We start from the raw sequence: 22,922 nt of genomic DNA, 5'->3' as shown, positions 1-22,922 counted from the left end.
GCGGCTGAACCGGGAGGGTTCGGGCTCGCCGGCGGAGGGCGGAGGGACGCGGAGCCGAACGGTGCCGGCAGGTGCTGGGGCGAGGAGGAAACCGTCCGTCACGTCCCGCTTGTCCCAGCGTGTCAGGGAGAGCGAGGGCTCGGCGGCTGCCGGGGACGGTTTGGGGACAGGCTGAGGCGTTAGCGCCTGACAGCAGCACCGACGGGACGGCACCCACCCTGCGCCGCCATCCACCCCACTTCACCCATTTTCTCCTCCAAACGCCTCATCTCCTTCCCGGGATCCGCCAATTTATTCGCCCTCTCTATACACGCCGACCCTCCTGACAGCGTTCGGGGGGAGCGGCTGCTTCCCGAGCCCACGGGGTCCTCGCACCCGCCGGACCCCGGCAACGGAGCCTCCGCTCCAGCGCACACCGGACCCATGTCCCCCCCTCTCTCCTCCTCAGCGCCGTCGGGGCGCTGGATCGGGCTCGGCGACCTTTCCCGCAGGCAGCCAAGGGAGACCCCGGCCCTGGCTCGTCCCGGCGCTAGGACCTGCGCAGCGCGGCCGCCGCCTCCTCCTCCTCCTCCTTCAGCGGGGCGGGCCCGGGGCAGCGCGTCCGTCCCCGCCGCCGGCGGCTGTGGCGAAGGGAGCGGCTGTGAGGCGGAGGTTGAGTCAGCCCTGAGGCGGCATGGAGCCCTTCCCGCCGCCCACGGAGGAGCAGGAGGAGAAAGAGGAGGAGGAGGAGGAGGGCGGCTGCTTTTACCCGCAGCCGGGCGGCGGGGACGCTCCGCCCGCCTCCTGTGAGCGCGGGTCCCGGGCGGGGCGGGAGCAATGGCGGCGGAGGCTGAGGGGAACGGAGCGGAGCCCGGCGGCTGCCCTGAGGGTGAAGCGCTGCCCTCAATCCCCCCTCAGGGTGGAGGCTCGGCGTCCCGGGCACGGTTGTGAGGCGGGAGGGAAAGGCTGGAGCTGGCGGGGGTTGTCGGAGCGCCAAGCCTGTCCCTGCCTCCCGGGGAAAAGGAATTGGAGGTCTGTGAGGAGGAGAAGCCTCTCCTCGGCAGCCATCATCACCCCGCCGGTTCTTCTTGTTTCGTTGTTGTGATGCTGCCGGCACTGGTTCTGTCAGCACAAGGATGAAAGGAAAGGCCGGGATCTGGCGGGGCTGTTTTCCGAGGGGATAAAAGGCGTTATTTTTACAGAAATAAATGGGAAGGTGTCGGTGTTGCGGGGTGAAAGGGTAGGGTGTGGAGAAAGGGGTTGGGTGGGTGTTCGGCAGTCAGCTGGGAGAGCTCTGAGCTCAGATGTAAGATTGGGATGGTATATAAGACCTCTAAAACGTATATTCCTCTTGCAGTGGTTATTTAGGAGCATGGATTCATTGGGAAGGAATTGTTGCATCACCTAGGGGAGGGTGACTGTTCCACTGTGCTTTTGCAGGGACAAGGAGCAGAGTGATCCTGCACCTCGACCTGGACTGCTTTTATGCCCAAGTAGAGATGATCCGTAATCCTGCCCTTAGGAACAAGCCTTTAGGTAGGAGTTCTTCTGCTGTTAATTTGGGGATTATGCTTATTATTCAGGCAGGAGAAACTAAAACCCTGAATAAACCAGGGCCATGCCTGCCTGGTGAGATCCAGAGGGTTACAGAGGGGCTGTAACCACAACCAGAGTGAGTCAAGTTCAGGCTATGCTCCCTGTAGCTATTACTAAAAGATAATAAATCCTCCTGAGCACTTGCCAACGTGTCTGAGCTTCACTGATGAGCTTTTTGACTCACTCTTGCTCAAAACATGTTTCATTCCATCCAGGAGTTAAGAATGAAGGTGAGGCAGGCAGTAAGGTCTGCCATCAGTAGGAGAAAGTGCTACATAAAACATCAAGAGCATTTCCATGGGTGAGATTGCCTGAAAAGGCCCCAAATTAAGAGTGATATTGCAGTCAGGGGGGAAAAACCCAATCTGTAAGGTTTTAAAATGTTTTTACTCCCCAGTCTTCTAAATCAAGAGAAATGAGAGAAATTTCTCTTTGAGAAATGAGCCTGTTGGGTTGGTTTGTTTGCTGCTCTTGTGATGTTCTGTCCTGACCCCAGTGGCAGGAAAATCCTGTGGTTTTCTTCAAAGGACCCAAGTGCCTGAATTTTGAAAAACATTTGATCTTTATCTTTAGGGGTGCAACAGAAATCCATCGTGGTTACCTGCAACTATGAAGCCAGAAAACTTGGAGTTAAAAAACTGATGTCTGTGAAGGATGCTAAAGAGAAGTGTCCTCAGCTGGTTCTGGTTAATGGAGAAGATCTGACTCCTTACAGGGAAATGTCCTACAAGGTTACAGGTACAAAATTAAAAGTTTTTCAGGAGAGGACAAACACTTCTTGTGTGCACGTGTGTCTAATAGGATGTGACATTTTCCTTCTCTAGAAGTTGTTGCTTGAAGAGCCTCATCCCCTGGCAATGATATTTAAAGTTAATATGTCATAAAATAAGTGATCAGGCTTGGGTCAGGCTCTATAAATGCAGGATTCTGATCTTATATGGGACCTGTCTGCTCTGGTGGGTCTTTAAAAATCATTTGCCTTATTTAAATACTGACTGCAGTAAAGTATTTCCAAATATGAAGCAATAGAGGACAGAATGCTGAACCCTTTGAGTGGATGAACTTCTCTGTGATCCCTTAATTAAACAATGCTGCTGATTAATTATTGTTTTATCAGCAGGTGAGGTGGTAAGAACTAAAAAGTGAAAGCTGGGAAACAGATTTCCTTGGGAGAAAGTACAGCAGGGGTTAAGAACTGCAATTTCAAAAAGAAATAAGGACAGCTTTGGGGAGAAGAAAAGCAGGTGACAGAGGTAGTTGTGGGATGAAAAAATACTCTTTTTGCTAAAAATATGTGCTTTATTATTTTTATATTTATTATTTTTATATTTATATTTATTATTTTATCAAATGAGCTGTGGATTGCTGCAGACATGAACACCTCCCATGTGCATATTTCCTCCTAGAGCTCTTGGGGGAGTTTTGCCCACTGGTGGAAAGGCTTGGGTTTGATGAAAACTTTGTGGATATCACAGAGATGGCAGAAAAAAGATTAAACCAGCTACAGCAGAGGGGGTGTTCCCAAATCTGTGTGTCTGGCCATGTCTACAACAACCAAGGTGAGCTAAACTTTTTTTTTTCTGAGGCAAAAAGTTGCCAGGCAACCCTCTCAAGATTTACAAATATCTCTACTTTGGTTATTTTGGTACAAGAAGTTGTGATATTAACACTTTTCTCTCATAATATATATCATATATATTTAATATAATAATCTATATTTAATATATATAATATTTTTAATATAATTTATTAATGTATATTCTATTACTAATATAATATAAAAATTATAAAATAATTTATAAATATATATAAATATTTATATAAATATATTATAAAATAATAATATAATTTATAATATGTATATTATTATATATTATATATTATATATGATATAATATATAGAATGTTATAAAATAATAATTTATAGTAATATAATAATAATTTATAATAATATATGATTTATATAATATATAGTATGTAATATATAATATATAATGTGTATAATATATATTATATGTATAATATATAAAATATATAAATATAAAATATATATAAATATAAAATATAAAAAATATATAAAATATATGTAATAAATATATAATATATAATATATAATATTATATTATATAATATTATATATAATGTTATATTATTATATAATATAATATATATTATATATAATATATATTATATATTATATATTTATATATATAATTATATATATTATATATATTATTATAGATATTATTATATATATATATTATATATAATCTTATATTATTATATTATATATAATATAATAATATAAAAATAATAATAAATATATATTATATATAATCTTATATTATTATATTATATATAATATAATAATATGATATTATATATAATAATATCTATAATAATATCTATAATAATATCTATAATAATATATATAATATATATAATTATATATATAAGTATATAATATTTATATATAATATTATTATATATATTACATATATATATTATATATATAATATTATATTATTATATATATTATATTATATATTATATATATAATAATGTATATTATATATATAATATATATAATAATATATATAATAATATATATATTATATTATTATATATAAGTATATAATATTTATATATAATATATATTATACATTATATATAATATATATTATACATTATATATAATATATATTATACATTATATATAATATAATGTATATTATTATATTATATATAATATAATAATATACATTATATATAATACATATTATATATTATATAAATATATTATACATAACATAATAATATAATTAATGTATATAATATATATCAATATATTAATATATATTAATATAAAATATTTAATGTATATAATAAATAATAGATCTAATAAATAATATATATTTATATTTAAAATACTCCCTAAACATGATTGTCTTTTATATTTAAATACATTCCTTTGCATTTTCTATTTTCAATACTCCCTGAACACTACCTGCCTGGCTTTGGGCAGCAGGATTTTAACCAGGATTTTTGGGAGAGAGGGGTGAGGTAAAACTTGGCTACAGAATCATAGAATCATAGAATCCTGGGGGTTGGAAGGGACCTTGAAAGATCATCTAGTCCAACCCCCCCTGCCAGAGCAGGGCCCCCTAGAGTACATCCCCTAGGAACGTGTCCAGGTGGGTTTTGAATGTCTCCAGTGAAGGAGACTCCACAACCCCCCTGGGCAGCCTGTTCCAGGGCTCTGTCACCCTTACAGTAAAAAAATTTTTTCTGATATTCAACTTGAACCTCCTATGCTCCAATTTACACCCATTACCCCTTGTCCTATCACTGGTCACCACTGAGAAAAGCCTAACTCCATCTCCCTGACACTCACCCCTTACATATTTGAAAACATTGATGAGGTCACCCCTCAGTCTCCTTTTCTCCAAACTAAAGAGCCCCAGCTCCCTCAGCCTTTCCTCATAAGGGAGATGTTCCACTCCCTTAATCATCTCAGTAGCTCTGTGCTGGACTCTTTCAAGCACTTCCCTGTCCTTCTTGAACTGAGGGGCCCAGAACTGGACACAATACTCCAGGTGTGGCCTCACCAATGCAGAATAGAGGGGGAGGAGAACCTCTCTTGACCTACTAACCACACCCTTTCTAATGCACCCCAGGATGCCATTGGCCTTCTTGGCCACAAGGGCACATTGCTGGCTCATGGGCATCTTCTTCCTCCCAGGAATTCTGCTGGATCCCTTCCCAGCCTCCTTGCTCTTCTCTGGACCTGCTCCAGCACCTCAAGCTCCTTCCTCAGCTGAGCTGAGCTGAGGGGCCCAGAACTGGACACAGGACTCAAGCTGTGGCCTCCCCAGGGCTGAGCACAGGGGCAGAATCCCTTCCCTGGACCTGCTGGCCACGCTGTTCCTGAGCCAGCCCAGGATGCCATTGGCCTTCTTGGCCACAAGGGCACATTGCTGGCTCATGGGCATCTTCTTGTCTACCAGGACCCCCAGGTCTCTTTCACCTCCACTGCTCTCCAGCAGCTCAGCCCCCAACCTATACTGGGACATCGTGTTGAATCCCCCACAATCCCACTCAACCCTGCAGATCAAGGCAACAAAAACTACTCCTTAAATCAGGCAAACTTTTAGCCACCCAGGTGCCTCTTTACAACCTGAACACTGTTTTTTTTCCCTTTGCAGCCCTCAATTTGGATGATCCCAGGCACCTGAGGCTGGCTGTGGGGTCTCAGGTTGCAGAGGAGCTGAGGGGAGCCCTGTGGGGCAGGCTGGGCCTCACGGGCTGTGCAGGGGTGGCCTCGAACAAACTGTTGGCTAAATTAGTGTCTGGCACCTTCAAACCAAACCAGCAAACCCTGCTGCTGCCTGAGAGCTGCCAGGAGCTCCTACACAGCCTGCAGCACATCCAGAAAGTGCCTGGTAAGCATCCTGACAACTCCTCAGGGGAGGGAAAAAAATATTGAAAAAGCACCAACAAAAAAAACTTCCAACTCTGGGGCTCACGAGGAGGGTGTGTTTTGAGTTTTGTTCAGCAGGAAGAAAGAGATGAGTTTTTGGTTTATTTCATTTTCAGTTGTGGCATAAATGTGTGGAATAAATCTGCTTACAAGAGACCTTCAAAATTATTAAATTTGCCTGTTTGTTCTTCTTGAATTGGTGGAGAGAAACTTGAAACAGGCAGATTTTAAAACTTGGATGCTAAAAAAATGGAAAAAGCCCCCACTGCAGTGGGAAAATTGTCAGGACTGTGTGGCTGGGCATTTTTTTAAATAAATGTGTGTGTGTATATATATATATATATAATTATGTATTTTTTATGTATATATATATATATAGATATATATATTCATATATATTTATGTATTTTATATGTATTTATATGTTTTTATATTTTTTATATATTTATATACATTATATTTATATATACAATATATATATTTACATACATATTCATGTATATTTTATATACATTTTTATATAGTTTATATATAGTTTATATATAGTTTATATATAGTTTAGTTTTTATATAGTTTTTATATAGTTTATATTTATGTTTCTATATATATTTTTATATATATTTATATATATTTTATGTATCTTTATATATATTTTATGTATCTTTATATATTTTTATATATCTATATTTATATAAATTTATATAGATTTATATATTTATATATATTTTATATATTATGTATTTATAAATCTATATATATTTATACATTTTTATATATTTTATATAGATTTTAATATATTTATATATATGTATATTTTTATATATTTTATATATACTTTTATATTTATATTTATATATATATTATATATATTTATATATTAGATTTATAGAGATTTATAGAGATTTATAGAGATTTATAGAGATTTATAGAGATTTATAGATTTATAGATTTATATATATTTTATATATATTATATTTTTATATATCTTCATATATTTATATAGATTTATAGATTTATGTATATTTTTATATATCTAGATATATATTTATGTATTTTATATGTATTTATATATAATTTATATATTTTTAATATTTTATATATAGATTTATATAGATTTATATAGGTTTATATAGATTTATATAGATTTATATAGATTTATAGATTTATATAGATTTATAGATTTATATAGATTTATAGATTTATATAGACTTATATATATGTATTTTATAGACATATATTTATATATTTTAATTTATATACATTTATATATATTTATATACATATATATATTTTATATATATTTATTTATTTTATATATATGTATATTTATTTCTCTATTTTTCTATAGATACACTATAAATACACTTTTCTGTGTATTTTTACCATTCTGTTCAGGCATTGGCAGGAAAACTGCCCAAGGCCTGGAGCTGCTGGGTGTCAGGAGGGTCTGTGACCTCCAGACCTTTCCACTTGCTCTGCTGGAGAAGGAATTTGGTGCTTCTCTTGCTCAGAGGATCCAGAAACTCAGCTATGGAGAAGATGATTCCCCTGTCACTCCCTCAGGCCCTCCTCAGGTACAACAATTGGTCTGAAAGACTTCCTAAAGAGCAAAAAAAAAAAAGCTTTTCTTTTTCTACAGCTTTGCTAACCAAAATATGGATATTTTTTAATATATTCTCTAGCACAACAGAAATTAACTTCTAATTCTCCAGAAATTCAGCTGAGCTCTGAGTGTCAGAAAACTTCTGTTAATCCTCCACACTTAACTGTGATATTTTTTATCCTCTTCAGAATTTTGAAGTAAATATAAGGTGGAAAGGACTAACTTGGGGTTTTTTTTCAGTCCTTTAGTGATGAAGATTCCTTTAAAAAATGCTCCTCAGAAGCAGAAGTTCAAGAGAAGATTGAAGAGCTGCTTCCTAAGCTATTAGAGAGGTGACTGGCTTCATGAGCTCTATTTCATGACTGAAATCAGGACCTGAAGGGTCAAAACTTTCCATTTGAGTTACATTAAAGTTTGGGGCAAATCTTTTAGCAGCATCTCAGAGATGGTTTAATAATCAATAATAAAAATTGAGCCTGTTTGTCCTACTTTGTTTAGGACAGAGAGAAATCGAGAAATATTTCCTCCTGTAGGGAAGACTCCTGGGAGAGATCTATCCTTAGTTAAAGGGAATATTTCACCTCAGTTAAAGGGAATATTTCACCTTAATTAAAGGGAATATTTCCCCTAGATGCTGGGGCAGTTTCCAGAGCCCCTCTGCAGATTCCTCATGGCTTTCTTTTCCCAAGGATCCAGAAGGATGGGAGGCAGCCCCAGACGCTCAGGCTCAGCATCCGCCGCTTCTCCTCACCAGGGAAGAGACCCCACAGGGAGAGCCGTCAGTGTCCTGTTCCCCCTCACCTCATCCACAGCTTTGGAAAAGGTACATTTAGAGGTTTTGAAAGGATTCATTCAGTCCTGCTATCACCTCATTTGTCTGGGAAATTCTCCTGCTGAATGTCATGATAATATTCCCTGTGTTTGGAAAGGTTTCTGTGAGTTGTGATGGATGTGTCTTGAGATTTGCTAAAAATGTCTTGAATTTCACTGGAGGAATAATGATGATGTTACTGCCATGGTTTAATCCAATCTGGCTGGATTCCTGGCAATAAATTTCCTGCTGGGGTGGGGTAGGTTGACAGGGAGCTGTTTTCCAGATTAATAAGCTGCTTTTCTCCATTAGGGAATTGAATTATGTTCTCAATTTTAGGATGTAATAAACCATCTTCTTGATGTGCCTCTCTAATTAATGACAGAAAGGCTCTCACCCTTCTCAGACTTGAAGCTTTCCAACCAGCAATTCCAATTCTTTGGACACTTGATGCAGATTGGGCTGAGGAAGTAACTCTGAACCACTGTTTCCTGAATTCCTTCCCAGAGGGAAGTCCTAGGGAAGCTGTTTAAAGGCTGTGGAGCACTTCCCCCTCAGGAGGTGACTGACAATTCCTGTCAGCTCATGCAGCCACACAAAATCCAGTAAAGCTTTGTTGTGGTAATGTTAAATACCTATAACCTGATATAGGTAAAGAGCCTGGGAGAGGCATTTGCAGCTGACACTAAGCTGGGGGGAGTGTGGATCAGCTGGAAGGCAGGAGGGCTCTGCAGAGGGACCTGGAGAGACTGGAGAGTTGGGCTGATGCCAAGGGGATGAGGTTGAAGATTCCAAGGGCCGGGTCCTGCCCTTTGGCCACAAGAACCCCCTGGGGAGCTCCAGGCTGGGCAGAGAGTGGCAGAAAGGGAGCTGGGAGTCTGGATTGCCAGGAAGCTGAAGAGGAGGCAGCAGTGTGCCCAGGTGGCCAAGAAGGCCAATGGCATCCTGGGCTGGCTCAGGAACAGCGTGGCCAGCAGGTCCAGGGAAGGGATTCTGCCCCTGTGCTCAGCCCTGGGGAGGCCACAGCTTGAGTCCTGGGTCCAGTTCTGGGCCCCTCAGCTCAGCTCAGCTCAGCTGAGGAAGGAGCTTGAGGTGCTGGAGCAGGTCCAGAGAAGAGCAAGGAGGCTGGGAAGGGATCCAGCAGCAGAATTCCTGTGAGGAAGGGCTGAGGGAGCTGGGGGTGTTGAGGCTGGAGAAGAGGAGGCTCAGGGGAGACCTCATCACTCTCTCCAACTCCCTGAAAGGAGGTTGGAGCCAGGGGGGGGTTGGGCTCTTTTCCCAGGCAACTCTCAGCAAGACAAGAGGGCACAAGAGGTCTCAAGTTGTGCCAGGGGAGGTTTAGGTTGGCCATGAGAAAGAATTTCTTTCCCCAGAGGGTGATCAGACCTTGGAATGGGCTGCCCAGGGAAGGGGTGGATTCTCCAGCCCTGGAGATATTTCCAAAGAGCCTGGATGTGGCACTCAGTGCCATGGGCTGGGAACCACGGGGGGAGTGGAGCAAGGCTTGGACTTGAGGAGCTCTGAGCTCCCTTCCAACCCAGCCCATTCTAGGATTCTAAGTTCTAGGAGTATTTCCAGGTTTTAGCTTTTGCTTGGCAAGAGGTAACCTCAAGAAGTTCCTTAAGGCTGATGAAAAAACCCCTGAGGTTTATGTTTGTATGGTTTTTTAAGGCTAGGAAAAAAAAAAACCAACCCAAAAACCCAAAAAGGGATTGGACAAAGCTTCATTTAGTGTGATGGTCTAAAGAATAATAATAACAGTCATTAAGGACAACTCTTGCAAGATTAATTGCAAATAATAATAATTAAGCACAGGGGGAATGGATCAAGGGTTGGACTTGATGAGCTCTGAGGTCCCTTCCAACCCAGCCCATTCTATGAAAGGCTCTTTTTGGTAAAATTGGATGATTTCTCACATCTCTCCAGCCTGGCTTGTGTTCTGTCATTTTTCTAGGTACATCCTATAAAGTTATCTTCACAGGAGTGAAACAAAACATTTTTACTGGAGAGAAAAAGGATTTCCCTGACAGGGCAGAGTGAACTGAGAAATTATTTTGGAAGTGTCTGCCTTTGGGCACATCCATTTCACTCAGGCTTGCTCAGCCAGGGACTCTTGATCATCTCCCTTGCTTTTTTGCACCCTTTTTTCTTGCAGAAAGCAGCAAGGTGCTGTCCCCATGGGTGGCTCTCCTCATGAAGCTCTTCAGGAAGATGGTAGCTGTAGAGCTCCCATTTCACCTCACCCTTCTGAGCATCTGCTTCTCCAACCTCAGAGAGCTGCCCAGCAGCAAGGGAGGTTCAATTGCTTCCTTTCTAAAGCAGATGGCACCACCACCAGGCTCTGCTAAACGTGGCTGGGTAAGTTGGAACAGAATTTTCCCTGGCTGGAGATAAAGCTTTGAGATATTTCTGTCTTCAGTCTGTAGATTTAAAGCTTAACTGCTTTGGGATTTTTAGGAGAAAGCCCCTTAACTGAAGGGAAGAGAAATCACTAAAGGAGAAAATCAAAACTTAGGGCTTCCAAAAAATAATTCCTGAATTTGGCTGTTGATTCCAGGAGGTTCTGCCATTCATTTAGCATTTCCTGTCATACTGAAGCACCTTTTACCTTACTATAATCTTCTCTCAGTGTATTATAGAGAAGCTGAGTAACTTCCAAATGATGTTGTGTAATAAATTTGCTGTTTCTGGCTTGCCACAGCTGCAAAATTAGACATTTCTCTTTTTCTCAACTGCTCAGAAATATGAGGGATAAACTCTTGTCTTCTAAAGCTTTACAGCAATAAAAAGTAACCCCAAGATATTTGCTGCTTTAAAAGAAGAACAGAATTCTATGTGTGTACTATTTAAGGTCTGTTTGAAAATAAAATCAAAAAACACTGCTGATCATAAGGAAAAAAAAAGGAATAATTTAAAGAACTTGCTTTTAGCAAAATAGCTCTTGGTCACACAGAATATATTTATGCTTCTCTCTACATTTTTTGCCACAGGAGGTTGAAGCTACCTCAGGAGTTGAGGGAAGTGCTTCTTGGACCCAGGATTGTGCCAAAATTGGAACTAGAAAAATGAGGAAGCTTTCAGAGGAAAAGCAAAGCAACACAGAAAAAGCAGGAATTCCTGACTTGCCATTTTATTTGCCTCCTGCTTCTATTGACCAGGAAGTCTTCAAGGAACTTCCAGAAGATATTCAAAAAGAAATTCTTTCTGAGAAAGCAGCACCTGGGAATGTTTTGGGGGAGCCACCTGTAAGTTTTGCAGAAGAAGGATCCAGGATTTTTGGGATGCTCCCAAATTCTGAGGGATTAAGCAGGGACTCTGCTCCTGAACCTGCAGCTCTTCTGGCACACAGCTCCAGGGCCACTTCTTCTTCTGCACTGCCAAGGAGCAGGGTGGAAAAACAACCCCTGAACTCCAGAGGGAAAGTCCTGTCAGCCCTGGAAAGCAGACAAAAGGTTGAGGGTGTCCCTGGCTTGGATAAAGAGGAGCAGATTTTTGGGACAACTTCTGAGGAGAAAACTTCCAGGAGACAAGCAGGAATTGTTCTGCCTCCTGAGGTTGACACAGAGACTTTTTATGAACTCCCTGCAGAGCTGCAAGCAGAATTATTAGCTGGGTGGAAGAATCAGGACCCTGTGCCCCAAAATTCTAAGGCTAAATCCCCTGAAAAGCTTAAAAATAATAAATATAAAGGAAGGAGGAAGGCAGCATCGTGTTCATCCCAGTCCAACAGTTTGCTCAGGTATTTCAAACCCCAGTGAAACATTTTTCCTAAAATGAACATTTAAGAAGCAGCACTGGAAAGCACTTTAGTTCTGAGTTTCATGTCAACTGTAAAGGTGGGATTATTAAAAATTTATTTTGACAATTTGTCACAGAAGTTTGGGTGCTTTGCCATGGGAAGGGCCACTGCTGTAGCTGTCCCTGTGTCCTGTAGTTAAGTGGTAACCAGAGGGCTTAAAATCCTGAGGGATGAGGGGAATATTAATTCTAAATTGATCAGACCATAAAAATGGTTTCACTTGGGCACTCAAGAGTCAAAAAATGACAACTCTGTACAAAGAGCAGCTTTTAATGAGATGCTAGCTCCAAATTCATCAGGCTTTCCTTCAGCTACACTGAAAGAGTTGCTAATTACACTTAATAAACATGCTTAAAGCCTCAAGTGCACAAGATGTTTGCTTCTTGCAGGCAAGAGTACATAATTGAGGGAAAACTTTATCAAAGTGGGTTTAAAACCAGGGCAAAATATTTGACTACTTTATCTTAACATTGCTATTACATCACCAGATGTTTAGGTATATATATATATATTTTTTTTTTCTTTTCCTCTACATATAAAGTGCAAAAATACTACAAAACATCACCTGATAGCACTGCAAGTGACATCCTGTACTTGGATTTTTGCATCATCCCCAAAACCAGAGAAAAGCAGCCTTCACCTCTCTTAACATTTAAGCTTCAGCCTTTTCCACATCAACCCCAACTCCAATAAACTTCAGCATCTCCTTTAAAAACAAATCCAGGTCCAAGATGTGTGGGAGGGAAGTGCTGATTATTTTCCACTTCATGTTTCATTCTGGTTTTTCAAGCTTTTCAGTCCAGCTCTTGTTTCAGTGATTAAGTTTATAAGAGTTGTAGGTAATGCTGTCTCCACCACAGAGCAGGGGAGCATTCCTCCCAGTTCTGGCTGGATAAATACCACTAGTTTAGAATGTTCTGGGTTCCTGCAATGAAAGGAGCAAAATTTTTCACTTACCACTTGTTATTTTTCCTGTGAAACTTAACAAGCTGTATAAATGTTAAGATTTTATAGCCCATCTCTGCTGCAACCACTCATGAGAAGTAGAGGATGGGTAAAAACTTCAGTTTCAAAAGATTCAGAGTCACAGAACTCTAAGGTTTCCCCAGATTAAAATTAATTAATATAAATGAAAGAGGAAAGCTGTGTTCTTCAGGAAATTTGAAGCTTTTTAGGGAGAAAACAACTTAAGAACCAAAGGTACCACTGTACTTACTCAGGCAAAGGAGAGCACACATAGCCACAGGGATTATTAAAACCTCGGACACAAGAGGGAGTAGGAGGGCAGCCGGAATATTCCACACTGACAGCTCCTCCCACAAAAAAAAAACAAAAAAAACCCCCAGTTAATTAGAGCTGGCACTGCAAAACACCTTTTAAAAAAAAAAAAAAAACAAAAAGAGGATGGTCCAAAACCTCTGAATCCCCTCCCTGCTGCGTTCAGCAATTCCACCCTGCCCACAACCCCCCTGCAGGACATTAAATATTTGTGCAAGGCATGCAAGATTTGGAAGAATTTCCAGTGATGTTTGGGCAGTCCTGTCCTCCAGAGGTGGCTGCACATACCTGAGGTGTCAAGGTGTGGCTTAGGGCAGGACAAAGCAGTCAGTTTGGCAGCAAGATGCTGTTAAGTAGGAAAAAGAGTTGCAGAGGAGAGGAGGAAACTGCTGCACACATGCAGGGCAGTTGTTAGGAGGGGTTTATTTGTTTGGTTCTCTGTTAATTTTATGTAACACAATTAGTGGAAGGGGAGGGCTGGGGAAAAAACTGCCAGGGCAGGAAAGTTCCTTCCCTGTCCTAAGATTCACACAGAGGAACAAGGGTAGCACAGAAATGAAGCAGCAGGGAGGTATTTTCCTGATTTCCTGTATTGTAATATGAATAATTTTACATTTTTTACACAGCCAGACTCAAGAAGGATCAAATATTTGGTTGTCTATTAATTTTATGGAATAAAATTATTGGAAGATGAGGGCTGGGGAAAAAACTGCCAGGTCAGGAAAGTTCCTTCCCTGTAAGATTCACAGAGAGGAACAAGGGTAGCACAGAAATGAAGAAGCAGGGAGGTATTTTCCTGATTTCCTGTATTGTAATATGAATAATTTTACATTTTTTACAGAGCCAGACTCAGGGAGGATCAAATATTTGGCTGTCTATTAATTTTATGGAATAAAATTATTGGAAGAGGAAAAAAACTGCAAGGTCAGGAAAGTTCCTTCCCTGTAAGATTCACACAGGGGAACAAGGGTAGCACAGAAATGAAGCAGCAGGGAGGTATTTTCCTGATTACCTGTATTGTAATATTAATAATTTTACATTTTTTACAGAGCCAGACTCAAGGAGGATCAAATATTTGGTTGTCTGTTAATTTTATGGAATAAAATTATTGGAAGAGGAAAAAAACTGCCAGGTCAGGAAAGTTCCTTCCCTGTAAGATTCACACAGAGGAACAAAGTTAGCACAGAAATGAAGCAGCAGGGAGGTATTTTCCTGATCACCTGTACTGTAATATTAATAATTTTACATTTTTTACACAGCCAGACTCAGGGAGGATCAAATATTTGTTTGATTATTGTCTCTTAGGACAAATATTTGTCCTAAGATTCACACAGAGGAACAAGGGTAGCACAGAAATGAAGCAGCAGGGAGGTATTTTCCTGATCACCTGTATTGTAATATTAATAATTTTACATTTTTTACAGAGCCAGACTCAAGGAGGATCAAATATTTGGTTGTCTGTTAATTTTATGGAATAAAATTATTGGAAGAGGAGGGCTGGGGAAAAAACTGCCAGGTCAGGAAAGTTCCTTCCCTGTAAGATTCACACAGGGGAACAAGGTTAGCACAGAAATGAAGCAGCAGGGAGGTATTTTCCTGATTTCCTGTATTGTAATATTAATAATTTTACATTTTTTACAGAGCCAGACTCAAGGAGGATCAAATATTTGGTTGTCTATTAATTTTATGTAATAAAATTATTGTAAGAGGAAAAAAACTGCCAGGTCAGGAAAGTTCCTTCCCTGTAAGATTCACACAGAGGAACAAGGGTAGCACAGAAATGAAGCAGCAGGGAGGCATTTTCCTGATTTCCTGTATTGTAAAATTAATAATTTTACATTTTTTACAGAGCCAGACTCAGGGAGGATCAAATATTTGTTTGATTATTGTCTCTTAGGACAAATATTTGTCCTAAGATTCACACAGAGGAAAAAGGTTAGCAGAGAAATGAAGCAGCAGGGAGGTATTTTCCTGATCACCTGTACTGTAATATTAATAATTTTACTTTTTTTACAGAGCCAGACTCAAGGAGGATCAAATATTTGGTTATATATTAATTTTATGTAATACAATTTAATTTTATGTAACACAATTATTGGAAGATGAGGGCTGGGAAAAAACTGCCAGGTCAGGAAAGTTCCTTCCCTGTAAGATTCACACAGAGGAACAAGGGTAGCACAGAAATGAAGCAGCAGGGAGGTATTTTCCTGATCACCTGTATTGTAAAATTAATAATTTTACATTTTTTACAGAGCCAGACTCAAGGAGGATAAATATTTGGTTATATATTAATTTTATGTAATACAATTTAATTTTATGTAACACAATTATTGGAAGGGGAGGGTTGGGGAAAAAACTGCCAGGTCAGGAAAGTTCCTTCCCTGTCCTAAGATTCACACAGGGGAACAAGGGTAGCACAGAAATGAAGCAGCAGGGAGGTATTTTCCTGATTACCTGTATTCTAATATTAATAATTTTACATTTTTTACAGAGCCAGACTCAAGAAGGATCAAATATTTGTTTGGTTATTGTTTCTTAGGACAAATATTTGTCCTAAGATTCACACAGGGGAACAAAGTTAGCACAGAAATGAAGCAGCAGGGAGGCATTTTCCTGATTACCTGTATTGTAAAATTAATAATTTTACATTTTTTACAGAGCCAGACTCAAGAAGGATCAAATATTTGGTTGTCTATTAATTTTATGGAATAAAATTATTGTAAGAGGAAAAAAACTGCCAGGTCAGGAAAGTTCCTTCCCTGTAAGATTCACACAGGGGAACAAAGCACAGAAATGAAGCAGCAGGGAGGTATTTTCCTGATCACCTGTATTGTAAAATTAATAATTTTACATTTTTTACACAGTCAGACTCAAGGAGGATCAAATATTTGGTTGTCTATTAATTTTATGGAATAAAATTATTGGAAGAGGAAAAAAACTGCCAGGTCAGGAAAGTTCCTTCCCTGTAAGATTCACACAGGGGAACAAGGGTAGCACAGAAATGAAGCAGCAGGGAGGAATTGCCCTGATCACCTGTAGTGTAATATTAATAATTTTACATTTTTTCACACAGCCAGACTCAAGGAGGATAAATATTTGGTTCTATATTAATTTTATGTAATACAATTTAATTTTATGTAACAGAATTAGTGGAAGGGGAGGGTTGGGGGAAAAACTGCCAGGTCAGGAAAGTTCCTTCCCTGTAAGATTCACACAGAGGAACAAGGGTAGCACAGAAATGAAGCAGCAGGGAGGTATTTTCCTGATCACCTGTATTGTAAAATTAATAATTTTACATTTTTTACAGAGCCAGACTCAAGGAGGATCAAATATTTGGTTGTCTATTAATTTTATGGAATAAAATTATTGGAAGAGGAAAAAAACTGCCAGGTCAGGAAAGTTCCTTCCCTGTCCTAAGATTCACACAGAGGAACAAGGGTAGCACAGAAATGAAGCAGCAGGGAGGCATTGCCCTGATTTCCTGTATTGTAATATTAATAATTTTACATTTTTTACAGAGCCAGACTCAAGGAGGATCAAATATTTGGTTGTCTATTAATTTTATGTAACACAATTATTGGAAGATGAGGGCTGGGGAAAAAACTGCCAGGTCAGGAAAGTTCCTTCCCTGTAAGATTCACACAGAGGAACAAGGTTAGCACAGAAATGAAGCAGCAGGGAGGCATTGCCCTGATCACCTGTATTGTAAAATTAATAATTTTACATTTTTTACAGAGCCAGACTCAAGGAGGATCAAATATTTGGTTGTCTATTAATTTTATGGAATAAAATTATTGTAAGAGGAAAAAAACTGCCAGGTCAGGAAAGTTCCTTCCCTGTAAGATTCACACAGGGGAACAAGGGTAGCACAGAAATGAAGCAGCAGGGAGGTATTTTCCTGATCACCTGTATTGTAAAATTAATAATTTTACATTTTTTACAGAGCCAGACTCAGGGAGGATCAAATATTTGTTTGATTATTGTCTCTTAGGACAAATATTTGTCCTAAGATTCACACAGGGGAACAAGGTTAGCACAGAAATGAAGCAGCAGGGAGGCATTGCCCTGATCACCTGTACTGTAAAATTAATAATTTTACATTTTTTACAGAGCCAGACTCAAGGAGGATCAAATATTTGGTTATATATTAATTTTATGTAATACAATTTAATTTTATGTAACACAATTATTGGAAGAGGAGGGTTGGGGAAAAAACTGCCAGGTCAGGAAAGTTCCTTCCCTGTAAGATTCACACAGAGGAACAAGGTTAGCACAGAAATGAAGCAGCAGGGAGGCATTGCCCTGATCACCTGTATTGTAAAATTAATAATTTTACATTTTTTACAGAGCCAGACTCAAGGAGGATCAAATATTTGTTTGGTTGTTGTCTCTTAGGACAAATATTTGTCCTAAGATTCACACAGGGGAACAAGGGTAGCACAGAAATGAAGCAGCAGGGAGGTATTTTCCTGATTTCCTGTATTCTAATATTAATAATTTTACATTTTTTTACACAGCCAGACTGAAGGAGGATCAAATATTTGGTTGTCTATTAATTTTATGGAATAAAATTATTGGAAGGGGAGGGTTGGGGAAAAAACTGCCAGGTCAGGAAAGTTCCTTCCCTGTAAGATTCACACAGGGGAACAAGGGTAGCACAGAAATGAAGCAGCAGGGAGGTATTTTCCTGATTTCCTGTATTGTAATATTAATAATTTTACATTTTTTTACACAGCCAGACTCAAGGAGGATCAAATATTTGTTTGATTATTGTCTCTTAGGACAAATATTTGTCCTAAGATTCACACAGGGGAACAAGGGTAGCACAGAAATGAAGCAGCAGGGAGGTATTTTCCTGATTTCCTGTATTGTAATATGAATAATTTTACATTTTTTACAGAGCCAGACTCAAAGAGGATCAAATATTTGTTTGTCTGTTAATTTTATGGAATAAAATTATTGGAAGATGAGGGCTGGGGAAAAAACTGCCAGGTCAGGAAAGTTCCTTCCCTGTAAGATTCACACAGGGGAACAAGGTTAGCACAGAAATGAAGCAGCAGGGAGGTATTTTCCTGATTTCCTGTATTGTAATATTAATAATTTTACATTTTTTACAGAGCCAGACTCAAGGAGGATCAAATATTTGGTTGTCTGTTAATTTTATGGAATAAAATTATTGGAAGAGGAAAAAAACTGCCAGGTCAGGAAAGTTCCTTCCCTGTAAGATTCACACAGGGGAACAAGGGTAGCACAGAAATGAAGCAACAGGGAGGTATTTTCCTGATTACCTGTATTCTAATATTAATAATTTTACATTTTTTACAGAGCCAGACTCAAGAAGGATCAAATATTTGTTTGATTATTGTCTCTTAGGACAAATATTTGTCCTAAGATTCACACAGAGGAACAAGGTTAGCACAGAAATGAAGCAGCAGGGAGGTATTTTCCTGATCACCTGTATTGTAATATTAATAATTTTACATTTTTTACAGAGCCAGACTCAAAGAGGATCAAATATTTGGTTGTCTGTTAATTTTATGGAATAAAATTATTGGAAGAGGAGGGCTGGGGAAAAACCTGCCTGGTCAGGAAAGTTCCTTCCCTGTAGGATTCACACAGAGGAACAAGGTTAGCAGAGAAATGAAGCAGCAGGGAGGCATTTTCCTGATCACCTGTATTATAATATTAATAATTTTACATTTTTTACAGAGCCAGGCTCAAGGAGGATCAAATATTTGGTTCTCAATTTTATGGAATAAAATTATTGTAAGATGAGGGCTGGGGAAAAAACTGCCAGGTCAGGAAAGTTCCTTCCCTGTAAGATTCACACAGGGGAACAAAGCACAGAAATGAAGCAGCAGGGAGGTATTTTCCTGATCACCTGTATTGTAAAATTAATAATTTTACATTTTTACAGAGCCAGACTCAAGGAGGATCAAATTAGGAGCAAATGAGCAAGCTCAGTCTCAGACTCATGTTAAACAAGAAGCATTTGGTCAGGAAGTCATCCAGGTACAGAAAAATGTTATTAAATAAGCAGTGGAGTTATCTAGGGAAATAAATTCTACCTTCCTCCTCCTGCTACTGCATTTGTTGAATTTTCCCCAAGAGGAGAGTAAAGAAAAGAGCAGATCTGACACCATGCAGTGGCTACTCAGAACTTACAATTAGTTGTAAGGATACCACCAGGATATGGTTTCACATGCAGCAGGTCAACAAAATCCCTGGAGGAAATCAGCCCCATGCCATAACTCTGTGTTACACTGTGGTATATCCCAGTGTCCTACAAGTAAGGAAAAGCAATTAATGGGGTGTTTTTTTTTTTAATTAGGATGTCAGAAGCCAAGTTGGGTTGAACTGGAGAAGCAGTGTTCTCATGGTGAATAATTAAGAAAATGGATTCCTGGTTGGTAGCAGAAGGGGACAGAGCTGAACCCACAGGAGAGCCAGGAAAAGGATCTCCTAGAAACACAGCTTAGGGATTCAGGGCCATTCCCCAGGGCCTAGATTTGAGGAAGGGATGTGGTTTTTGGGTGGAAAAGCTCAAAATGTGCAGATTTAAGGTGTATGTTTAATGGTTAATAATAGAATAATAAATACCTCTCTGCTTCCACCCCCTAGGTTACACAGTGCTTTTTAGGATCAAGATGTATGCTCTGCTAAACTAAGTTCCCCAAAAAAATCCTTAATAACCCAGGATGTGTTTTGTATCAAGAGCTTTTTTTTTTTTTGGTAGTTTCAGCCACCCTAATTCATGCAGAAAGAGTTAAAAAAAAAAAATCTTTGGATGAAATTATTACCTGGTCAATCCTTTCTAACAGCTTGTAAGACTGCAATGCCTTGTCCCATTTGCTTCTGTACTCAGGAAGATACATAAAAGGAATAATTTTACTGGGGACTTCCTTAATTATCCCTTCTCCACGGTATCTGATGGTGTAAAAAAAAAAAAAAACAGGTATTGAGTTCATATTTATGAACTAGAAACATCATTTAAACAAAAATTAGCAGCTGGGGGCTGGGTTACCAGGAGGTAAAACTCCCAAATGTGATGGCACTTAATGGATTGAGTCAAATTCAAGGGGTAAAATTCATTTTTCTCCTAGAACTGATTTTTGAGTTTCCATTCTGATTTTCCACACAGTTTCCAACTGGTTTTGATTTTCCATTCTTGACACCACACGTTTTAAATTAATTATTTGCAAGCTATGGGCTAGGAACCTGTAAATTTAAATTAATTTCATTTAAATATATATATTTTTTTTTTCCCCTGTAGATACTTTCAATCCCTTTTGACCCCAACTGCAAACCTTCTCCCTGCTCTGTGAACCAGCACGTCCTGGCATTTCTCCAGCTTTGGTTCATCAGCTTCTGAGGAGCTCAAAGGAAAGGGGAAAAAAAGGACAAGGAAATAGGAAGCTCCTGTGATGCTGGGAACTCCTGGCTCACTCCTAGTTCCTGGAGAAAACTCTGAATCACTCCAGGAGACACTGAGGCAAAGGTGAGGGGCTCTGTGGGACAACAGCTTGCAGACAGGTTGAGAAACCTGCAGCAGACCCACAGGCCCTGCTGGTGCATGAATATAAAGTCAGAAAGAGCCAAAATATCCATGGAAATAAAGTCAGATCATGGATCTGTTCCTTCACTGCTCCAGAGCACACTCCAGAACCTCTTTTCTCCACTGCCTGTGATGGACAACACCCATTCAAACCCAGTGAGTGGTAAGCACTGGTAGGACCAGTTAAAAGCTGCATATTCCTGTCTGGATACACCCTGGATTTCCATAACTCCCACAAATTCCTGGGAGTTACCAGCCTCCTACACAGCTCTCACCTGCACCCTGAAATGTCCTCTCACCTCAGCTCAGGGTGAGCTGGTAACAGGATTTCTTCTAGGCAAGGATTTCTGATAGGTTCAGTTGTTAGGACAAAAGAAAAGGCCACAAAAAAGGCAAAAAAAAAATAAAAAATCTCAATTTCCACTTCTTTCAGTGGATTACTGGAAAAAGAGGAAGGTGAAAACCACTTGGCTCAGCAAATCAGGACTCACTGTCTGAGACAAACTGAAACACCCAGCTCCTGGGCTGTCCTCAGTGACAGAATTCCCAAAAAAATCCTGTTCAGCCTTGAACTCAGCTGGAAAAGTTTCACCTCTCAGGGAGAGCAAGCCCTGAGCTCTCAGCTCCCCCTGACTTCACCCTGAGGTGAAGTTCAAGCCTTGCTGCTTGCCAACAGCACAAAATTCATCACTCCTGAGAGGCAAGGATGGGTGAGGTTGCAGATTTTGGGTGTTTAGGACCTTTTTATTCTCAGCACCTTCAAGTTTTGGGTGCCAGCAAGAAAACAGCAGAAAGGAGAGAGAAAGGAGAGCACATCCCTGAGCATTTCCCAAGGAGGAAGGGGTGAAAAATGAAGCCCAGCTGAGAAGATGGAATGGCCTGAAGAGAAGATTCCAGCAGGAGGACTCATGGTGACTTTATATCTATTTATTCTGTATTAATAAGTGTATTTAATTTTCACAGCACATTTAAAAATTCCTTAGGAAATCCAGTTTTTTTAGCCCAGCCCTATTCCTGCAAAAGCTAAAAAACCTCACACTTTCACAAAGGTAACTTTTCCAGTTCAATCTTGGATATCACCGGTCAAAAAATGTTGCAATTTTACTCCCTGCAATGACAAAAAATGTGAAATACTTACAGATTTCCCGCATATTCTTTGGAAGGTTTGGCAGAAACTGTAACATTTTTCTCAAAGCAAACAAAGGAAAAAAGAAAACACCTTAGCAGGCGATACAGAGTTGCAAATCGCAACAAAGTGTCTTTAATAAAAATAACTTTATAAATTCAGCTTACTGCCACTTTTATCACCCTCCAGCCTGAAGTATCCTGACTGTAGGAGCAAAGTTTTGCCGAAACTTCATCCGCGGTTTTCTTATAGTCCATTTATCTGTAAAAGTTTCAAAGCGAGGTGCCGAGATCTGATTTTTAAAGAGCAAACAGCACCATTTCAAATAAATATTCAAATATTCAAATATTCACTCCTTAGGGACACAAAACCCCTGCCACTCACTCGCTGCCTCCCAGCCCGGACTCCAGGGCCACCAGATGCTGATGGGGACGGCACCGTTGCCTCCACACCTCACCCCAAAACTTCTCCTCCTCGCAGAATTTCCCCCAAAAAGATGCGCACAGGAGCCGCGGGGGCTCAGGACCCCGCACCCCCGCAAAAAACACATCGGAACCCGCAGCCCGCCCGGCGGGACCCGCCTGCCCTCCAAAGCGATCCTGAGGCGCGGAGTTCACGCCCCCCCCTACCAAAGCGACCCTGAGGCGCGGAGTTCACCCCCCCCCGCCCCCCCCTCTCCAAGGCGGCCCTGAGGC

The 22,922-nt window shown here is 39.8% G+C and overlaps 2 protein-coding genes across 9 annotated transcripts; one reads left to right on the top strand and one right to left on the bottom strand.

The window, feature by feature from the left end:
• The first annotated feature begins 1 nt into the window (after nucleotide 1).
• LOC139789377 (DNA polymerase iota-like) lies at nucleotides 2–21,041 on the top strand. 8 transcript variants are annotated; one of them, XR_011723158.1, is made up of 12 exons: nucleotides 644–785; nucleotides 1,420–1,515; nucleotides 2,149–2,313; nucleotides 2,931–3,134; nucleotides 5,781–6,017; nucleotides 7,451–7,629; nucleotides 7,899–7,990; nucleotides 8,348–8,481; nucleotides 10,625–10,827; nucleotides 11,460–12,208; nucleotides 19,464–19,558; nucleotides 20,820–21,041. XR_011723158.1 is itself a non-coding variant. In XM_071730013.1 (11 exons), the coding sequence occupies exons 2-11, from the start codon at nucleotides 1,479–1,481 to the stop codon at nucleotides 20,869–20,871; spliced, it is 2,052 nt and encodes a 683-aa protein (XP_071586114.1). In that variant the 5' UTR covers nucleotides 2–71; nucleotides 1,420–1,478; the 3' UTR covers nucleotides 20,872–21,041. The 8 variants fall into 8 exon arrangements, 7 of the variants coding, with proteins under 7 accessions (XP_071586114.1, XP_071586109.1, XP_071586112.1 ...); XM_071730013.1 differs by lacking the exons at nucleotides 644–785; nucleotides 19,464–19,558 and adding an exon at nucleotides 2–71; XM_071730008.1 differs by lacking the exon at nucleotides 19,464–19,558.
• Nucleotides 13,003–22,828, bottom strand: LOC139789378 (stAR-related lipid transfer protein 6-like). Its single transcript, XM_071730016.1, has 6 exons — nucleotides 22,395–22,828; nucleotides 22,240–22,289; nucleotides 20,347–20,473; nucleotides 19,712–19,829; nucleotides 13,485–13,578; nucleotides 13,003–13,193 (listed from the first exon to the last, which is right to left on the bottom strand). The coding sequence occupies exons 1-6, from the start codon at nucleotides 22,482–22,484 to the stop codon at nucleotides 13,034–13,036; spliced, it is 639 nt and encodes a 212-aa protein (XP_071586117.1). The 5' UTR covers nucleotides 22,485–22,828; the 3' UTR covers nucleotides 13,003–13,033.
• Between the last annotated feature and the right edge of the window lie 94 nt (nucleotides 22,829–22,922).

The sequence above is a fragment of the Heliangelus exortis genome, chromosome Z (assembly GCF_036169615.1).
Source record: "Heliangelus exortis chromosome Z, bHelExo1.hap1, whole genome shotgun sequence".
Classification (NCBI taxonomy): domain Eukaryota; kingdom Metazoa; phylum Chordata; class Aves; order Apodiformes; family Trochilidae; genus Heliangelus; species Heliangelus exortis.
This window is presented reverse-complemented; position numbering and strand designations above follow the sequence as displayed.

Coding starts and splice junctions, on each gene's coding strand:
- LOC139789377 (XM_071730008.1), top strand. CDS start 674: ATGGAGCCCTTCCCGCCGCCCACGGAGGAGCAGGAGGAGAAAGAGGAG. Junction 2,314..2,930: donor AATGTCCTACAAGGTTACAG/GTACAAAATTAA, acceptor TTATCAAATGAG/CTGTGGATTGCTGCAGACAT. Junction 7,991..8,347: donor CTTCCTAAGCTATTAGAGAG/GTGACTGGCTTC, acceptor TCTTTTCCCAAG/GATCCAGAAGGATGGGAGGC.
- LOC139789378 (XM_071730016.1), bottom strand. CDS start 22,484: ATGGACTATAAGAAAACCGCGGATGAAGTTTCGGCAAAACTTTGCTCC. Junction 20,474..22,239: donor AAAGAATATGCGGGAAATCT/GTAAGTATTTCA, acceptor TTACACCATCAG/ATACCGTGGAGAAGGGATAA. Junction 13,194..13,484: donor GTGTGCTCTCCTTTGCCTGA/GTAAGTACAGTG, acceptor CTTTCATTGCAG/GAACCCAGAACATTCTAAAC.